Source organism: Anopheles coluzzii, chromosome 3 (assembly GCF_943734685.1).
Source record: "Anopheles coluzzii chromosome 3, AcolN3, whole genome shotgun sequence".
Lineage (NCBI taxonomy): Eukaryota > Metazoa > Arthropoda > Insecta > Diptera > Culicidae > Anopheles > Anopheles coluzzii.
In genome coordinates, this window is record NC_064671.1 from 58,315,926 (window position 1) to 58,323,843 (window position 7,918).

The 7,918-nt window shown below is 41.2% G+C and overlaps 1 protein-coding gene across 1 annotated transcript; it reads left to right on the forward strand.

Moving 5' to 3' along the window:
* Window positions 1-634: 634 nt before the first annotated feature.
* On the forward strand, window positions 635-4,367 carry LOC125907390 (uncharacterized protein K02A2.6-like). The gene is made up of 2 exons (XM_049609267.1): window positions 635-1,370; window positions 1,509-4,367. The coding sequence occupies exons 1-2, from the start codon at window positions 675-677 to the stop codon at window positions 3,885-3,887; spliced, it is 3,075 nt and encodes a 1,024-aa protein (XP_049465224.1). The 5' UTR covers window positions 635-674; the 3' UTR covers window positions 3,888-4,367.
* Window positions 4,368-7,918: the final 3,551 nt, after the last annotated feature.

Here is a 7,918-nt window from a genome sequence, read left to right on the forward strand (position 1 = left end):
AGATGCTAAGCCGGAAATTCCGACTAATGACTGGAAAACTGGTGATGCAAAGACACGTGGAGTGATTAGTGCAACGGTGGACGATAACCAACTGGTTCATATTATGAATAAGCAAACCGCGAAAGAAATGTGGGACTCACTCTGCTCTGTTCATAAGAGTAGCGGGCTACCATCAGTGCTATGCGTGCTAAGGAAATTATGTTCCCTTAAACTTCCAGAGGATGGAAATTTACCGGCTCATCTCAATGAAATGGTAAAACTGCATGCACGTCTACAAGCAGTAGATGAGGGACTCAAGGATCGTGTGTTTATGGCGCTAATATTGTCGAGTTTACCGCAATCGTATGATAGCCTGATAGTGTCCCTGAAAAATCGCCCTGAAGCCGAGTTGACTTCGGAATTCGCAATGAACAAATTGCGTGAGGAATGTCGTAGAAGGTCTGAGAGTGGTGCCAGTGTTGGAACGGATGAAACTGCGTTTAGCGTTCAATCACCAAAAGACAAAGTGATATGTTATCATTGTCGCAAACCTGGACACTTTCGGCGAGATTGTCCAAAGTTCAAAAAGAATAAAGGACAGCAAAAGGTATTTGCAAACCTTATGACTGCGATGAGTGGAAATAATTACCACGGAATACGTCTTCCATCTCACGCCATATGATAACAGCAGCGAAATGTGTTGTAAAATAGGTGGTATCCCTATAAACGCTATGATCGATTCGGGATCAAAATACAACTTAATCAGCCAAATTGTCTGGGAGCAACTAAAGTCCCAACATGTTGTATCAAATCAACACCGTGATGCCACAATTACACTCAAGGCATATGGCGGACAGGTACTGCCGCTCGTAGGTGTGTTTACTGCTACAGTTACTTTAGGCTCAGCAGAAACTACTGCCGATTTCTATGTTGTGAAGGGTGATGGCAAAACTTTAATTGGGCGTGATACGGCTACTCTCATGGGAGCGTTGAAAATTACCGTTCCTGTAAATACGGTTGACAACGAAAACCATAAACTGTCGACCTTGAAGAATGTTGTGGTAGATATACCAATAAAATCAGGTTCAGTAGCTGTCGCTCAGCCATACCGTCGAATACCGGTTGCCCTGGAAAAACTAGTCGATAAAAAACTGGATGAACTACTGATTCAGGGAGTTATCGAGCAAGTAAATGAGCCATCTAAGTGGGTATCACCTGTAGTAGTTGTCCCTAAAGGAAACAACGATGTTCGCATATGTGTAGATATGCGGCGCGCTAACGAGGCGGTTGAGAGAGAAAATCATCCACTACCTACTTTTGAGGACTTCTTACCACATATGGCTAAGGCAAAGGTATTTTCCCGTCTGGACATTAAAAATGCTTTCCACCAGGTTAGTGCAAACGAAGGTTGATTAAGGATTGATTGCGATTTAAATTCTTTTGTTAACCTAATCTATTTGAATTACGTTGCTTATAACTCAATCGAAATATATTATATCAGAAACTAATCCTAATGAGTTTCATTTTAGGTAGAAATTTCAAAACAATCTCGGGGGATTACTACGTTCATCACACGTAGAGGGTTGTTCCGTTACACCAGACTTATGTTTGGGATAAACTGTGCACCAGAGCTGTTCCAGAAAACTATGGAACAAATTCTTACAGGCTGTGAAGGATGCTTGAATTACATCGATGACATTATTGTATACGGATCGCATAGAGATGAACATGACAAAAGACTGACAAAGGTTCTCCAAAGGCTCAAAGAGTGGAACGTGGTGCTAAATGCAGATAAATGCGTTTACGGGGTATCAGAAATGAGAATTTTAGGGCATGTTATATCTGCAGAAGGAGTAAAACCAGACAAAGATAAACTAAATGCGATACGAAACTTCAGGGCACCAAAATCAGCAGAAGAAGTTCGAAGTTTTTTAGGTTTAGTAAATTATGTAGGAAAATTTATCCCTGATATGGCAACCATTACACATCCATTACGACAGCTAACAGTTGAAAAGGAAAAATTTGTATGGAAATCAGAGCATCATTCAGCGTTCGAGAAACTCAAATCGTTTATGATAAGCCCATCAACACTAGGTTTTTTTGATATTGGAGATAGAACACAGTTAATTGCTGACGCAAGTCCTGTTGGGTTAGGAGCGGTATTAATACAGATAAATTCAGAAGGAAATCCGAGAGTAATTGCATACGCAAGCAAAAGTCTATCTAATACAGAAAAACGCTATGCACAAATTGAAAAAGAGGCCCTAGCGCTTGTTTGGGCAGTAGAACGCTTCCATTTTTATCTATATGGTCGTCAATTTGAACTTATAACAGATCATAAACCATTAGAAAAAATATTTAGTACAAAATCGAAACCATGTGCCAGGATCGAGAGATGGGTAATACGGCTGCAATCTTACAAAGCATCTGTTATTTATAGACCAGGGAAATCCAATATTGCTGATCCACTTTCACGCCTCGCGATCACAGAGACCGTAGAAGGTAAACCATTTGATGAGTTTTCTGAACAGTATGTGGCATGGATTATTTCCAATGCATCACCAGTAGCGCTAAAGCTTACAGAGATAGAAAAAGCTTCAAAAGCCGATAAAACTATTCAAGCGGTTCGTCAGGGAATCGAAAAGAATGAATGGACCGAAGATACTTCGACATTCAAAATATTTTCTACTGAACTATGCTTTGCTAACAATATACTGTTGCGAGGAAACAGAATAGTTATGCCTGCTTCATTAAGAGAAAGGACCTTACATCTAGCCCATGAAGGTCACCCAGGTATGAGCATTATGAAACAGCGATTAAGGGCCAAAGTATGGTGGCCAAAACTTGACTTACAAGTAGAACAATACGTCAGGAATTGCCGGGGATGTATGCTGGTCTCTGCAGCGCCCGCTCCAGAACCAATGAAGCGAAGAGAATTGCCATCAGCACCATGGCAACACGTGGCCATTGATTTTCTAGGACCTCTCCCATCAGGCCATTCGTTGTTAGTAGTAGTCGATTATTTCAGTCGCTACATAGAAGTAGAAATTATGAAAAAGACGGATTCTATACAGACTATAGGACGGTTAAATTCAATTTTTGCACGATTCGGACTACCTCTATCTATTACTGCAGATAATGGGCCGCAGTTCTCAAGCGAAGAGTTCCTACAGTTTTGCACCACCAATAACATTAAATTGATCAGTACCACCCCATACTGGCCGCAACAAAATGGTGAAGTCGAAAGACAAAACCGATCCCTTCTTAAACGACTTGTCATCAGTCAATCAATGAATGCAAATTGGATCGAAGAGCTTAACAAATACCTATTAATGTATCGATCTTCTCCTCATTCAGTCACTAAGAAAACACCGTCGGAGATGCTTTTTAATTATAACATAAGAGATAAATTACCATCTATATTTAATCCAATAGTTGAACATGAAGAAGTGGCAGACAGAGATAAGGAAGCTAAACACAAAGGTAAAATGTATTCAGATAAACGAAGAAACGCAAAAGTTAGCTCAATATGCCCGGGTGACGAAGTTCTGGTCAAACGAGTGCGTAAAACCAACAAACTATCATCTAACTTTGGGACAAAAGTTTTTAAGGTGGTTGAAAGGAAAGGAGGAGATGTATTAATAGCATCAAAAGAATCCGGTTTGAAATACCGGAGGCACGTATCTCATTTGCTTAAAGTTTCTACAGAAGAAGGTAACCCCCTTGCACCAGAATCAGTAGACAACGGAATGGTAGATCCAAATAACAAAGAAAAGAATGTTACTTGCAAAGATACCACAAGCAAATTAACTGATAGAAGTCTTAGCTATAAGCCAAGTAATGAGACCACAAGATCTAAAAGAACTATTCAAAAACCAAATTACTTAAACGACTATATTAGCAGTTAGAAATCCATTAGTTAGTAAGCAATACATTATCTATAAAAAAAGGAAAGTGAATGTAGTATAGCAACCTTATAGATACGTTGTATATATAAACCTTGTTATGTTGCTTGACAGATGAAAGATGGATTAACAATAAAGGGCAATCGCATGTGGAACTACGAGGAGTCAAGACGTGTTTTATCACGATACTACACATACAGATGCTAGTAAAACAGCGATAGCAGGCATTTTAATGCAACGAGCAGAAGACGATGGTAAATTTCATCCGTGTTATTGTTAAGAATAAGCAACGTTTTGTTGTTTGGGTTTGACAGTACTGGTGTACGGTAGTATATAAGCGAACGAAAAATTGTGAACTTGTACAGTTGCGTCTTAGGAATAAAAGAATTAACATCGAAGCTTGTGTGGTATGTGAGAGTAGCAGTGTGGGTGTGCGGGCAGTAGGAGGTTGGACGGAATAAAGAGCAGACGTGTGTTACTGTAGTTCCGGTGTTTTCGATGGAATATCACATTGGCGATCCTGCCATGATGAATAAAAGCGCTCCTAGGTTGAAGAAAATAAGGAGGGATAAAAAAAAAAGGAGAGGAAGGATAAAAACAGGCGATATAAAGGATAAACCGAGTGGTAGCCTGGTGCATCTCATGGCCCCTCCAAAAAGGTGTAAGCCCGAGTGGTAGCCAAGTTCAGCTCATGGCCCCTCGAAGAATGTGTAAGCCAGAGTGGTAGCCGAGTTTAGCTCATGGCCCCTCGAAGAAAATGTATACGCGAGTGGTAGCCGAGTTCAGCTCATGGCCCCTCGAAGAATGTGTAAGCCAGAGTGGTAGCCGAGTTTAGCTCATGGCCCCTCCAAGAAAGTGTAAGCCAGAGTGGTAGCCGAGTTTAGCTCATGGCCCCTCGAAGAAAATGTATACGGGGGTGGTAGCCGAGTTTAGCTCATGGCCCCTCGAAGAAAGTGTAAGCCAGAGTGGTAGCCGAGTTTAGCTCATGGCCCCTCGAAGGAAATGTATACGCGGGTGGTAGCCGAGTTCAGCTCGGCTGAAAAAAAAAACATAAAGCGGTATATCGTTTTTTTTTTGTTTCGCGTTCTTCTTCTTCTTCTTTTTCTTATTTATTTCAGCCAGCAGAACCCGGCTGACCGGTCTGGTACAGCTGCCCGATATTCAACAATAACAATTCTATGGAATACAATGGATGGTCGGTCACTGGTTTGCTTAGATGGATTCAACCGAACCCGGCTGTTGTCCGGCGTGATGGCGTGCCGTCCAAGATTTGGCAAAAACAATTCCATGGAATTCAATGCCATGGTAAACAAGTGTGATTGTATAAGTGACGATCGCACACATAGCATTGCAACGGGTGGGCTGGTGGCAACCTGAGCTATCAGGATCAGTCGCTTTTGGTGTAGCAAGCGGACAGCATCGTCACAGAACAAGCACGGAAGTGGTTTAGAAAGATGGCAGGTTGGACAGTTGAGAACAATTTGGAGTGTGCCCTGGAAGTGCGTAGTGAGAGCAAGCAAAAAGATTACAAGGGGGATTTTTTGGCCGGTTCTTGGCCGCTTAAACCATTTTCGGAAGAGCTTCCTATCCACGAGCGGAAAGCAGAGTGGGCGCGTTTTAAAGGACAATATGAGAGAATAGTGATGTGTAAAGGAAAAGTGAATTCGGAAATGAAGTTGATAGCTTTGAAAGTATTTGCTGGAAGCTATCTGCTAAACATTATAGAAATGCAGGAAAGACGAGTGAAAAGTGGTGAAGGGGACGTGTATACAGAAACAGTGAAAGGGGTAGACGATTTTTTCAACGGCATATGTGATGAGGGAAAAGAAAGGATGAAGCTGAGAGAAATGAAAATGGAAGCTGATGAAACATTTGGTGATTGGGTGTTAAGATTAGAAGCTCAAGTGAAATTCTGTGGTCTGCCAGAAGAACAGAAAACTGAAGAGTTAGTGCAAGCTGTGTTGCGACGTTCGGTTCCCCAGATTGCCGAAAAATTGTTTGAAATGGCAGATTTATTTGGGAATGAATTGGACAAATTAGTAAAGCATGGTAAACACCTTGATTTCGTAAGAATGGAAAAGAGAGAGATAGAACAAAAGCTTGCCAAAAGCACGACAAAAGAATTTACAGATAGCGATAATTATGTAGCGGCAGTGACTTCGTGGAGAACGAAAAGGGAACGATATGAGCCGTACGAACAACAACAAAACAAGAGACTATCGGGAATGCATCCAAACGGTTTTCGGAACACGTATAATAAGGGAGCAACGAAATGCTCAAAGTGTGACAAAATACATGGCTGGGGGAAGTGTGGAGCATCCAGATCAAAATGCTTCCGGTGCGGTGCCATAGGACATCTGGCAATTTGTTGCAGAACCAGATTGGGATCAAATCGATTTCCAAATGTGGTGAAGAAGCAGACCGAGGACATTAATCAGGTGGTAATAGGAGACCCCGCTGCAGAACGGTACCAAAAAAAAAACATAAATAAATAAATAAATAAATAAATAAATAAATAAAAAAAAATTAAATAAAATAAATAAATTTAAAAAAAAATAAAAAAATAAAATAACAACAACAACAACAACAACAAAACTTATTATCATGCTATATATATATATATATATATATATATATATATATATATATATATATATATATATATATATATATATATATATATATATATATATATATATATATTGTAAAAGTTTGGAAAATGTATATACGTGTAAACGCTACTTGATGTCACGGTACGTGTATATTAGCATTAAGTTATTTTTGACAGCTGCCATTACAACAGAATAAAAAGCGAACGAATCAGGACGCCAAATCGAAGCGACTACAATTTAATCGATTTTACATCTCAGAAGTGGGATAGTGAGCCCAAAATGTCCGTAGATGACCAGAGAGTGACTAAGGATGAGATGCTGTGCGCACTCCAGTCGGCCGAAATAACCGTGCCATGTACGGCAACACTGATGCAGATCCGTGCTCTCTATAAGGAAGCGTACCCTAGCTCGCAACAAAATGGCGATTCCAACGACACCATGTGCAACGCAGCCATTGCCGAAAGTAAAGAAGAGAGCGTCACCCAGATCATGAAAACTGATGTGATCAAAGAAAACGACGAAGCTGCAGCAGAAATTGTGCTCCTAAAGCAAAAATGTGAGATACTTGAACTGCGGAACAAATTAGCAGCGCTTGAGAGCCAAAGTCGTGAATACTCCAATACAGCTAGATTGCTTCATCCGGAAGAGGTTAAGCAGATTATTCCGATGTTTGGAGAGGGTGCCAGTTTCTTGCAGTGGATAAAAACGGTAAAACACAGTGCTGAAGTTTATGGTTGGACCGACCAAATGACATTGATGTACGCTAGCAGTCAGCTAACTGGCGCTGCAAAGGAGTGGTACAGTGGTTTCCGGCATTCTGTAACATCGTTTAAAGAATTTGCCGAAGGAATGGGAAAAGCTTTCCCAGACACGCATAATGAAGCTGCTATTCACAAGAAGCTGTTGCATACATTCAAAAGGAATGATGAGTCCTACGCCGCCTACATCTTTCGTGTACATGCCCTTGGAACAACTGGGAACGTGAGTAACGCAGCGATTATAACATACATCATCCGAGGACTATCGCGCGATCCCATGTATGACAACTTAGTGGCGAAAGAATATCGTGATGTGTATGATCTGATTGATCATGTAAACCGATGCGAGATGCATTACCAAATGCGTGAACCACCGTCATCCCCCACTCGTCCACAACCTTCAAGCCGTTTTACATTGATGCTGAAAACCAACACCGCGGGGGGGGGCGAGAAGAAATGGTGCGATGCTACAATTGTTCGAGTTTCGGCCATTTTTCCAACCAGTGCCGAAAACCACGTCAGTCTGCCCAACTATGTTTCTTGTGTGGAAGCCCTGATCACAAGAAACAAGACTGCCCGAACGTTGCCCAGAGGATGCCTGCCGCTATATTTGCACCGTGCGATCAGCAGAGTTTCCAACATCAGTGTCCGGCATCACGATTGC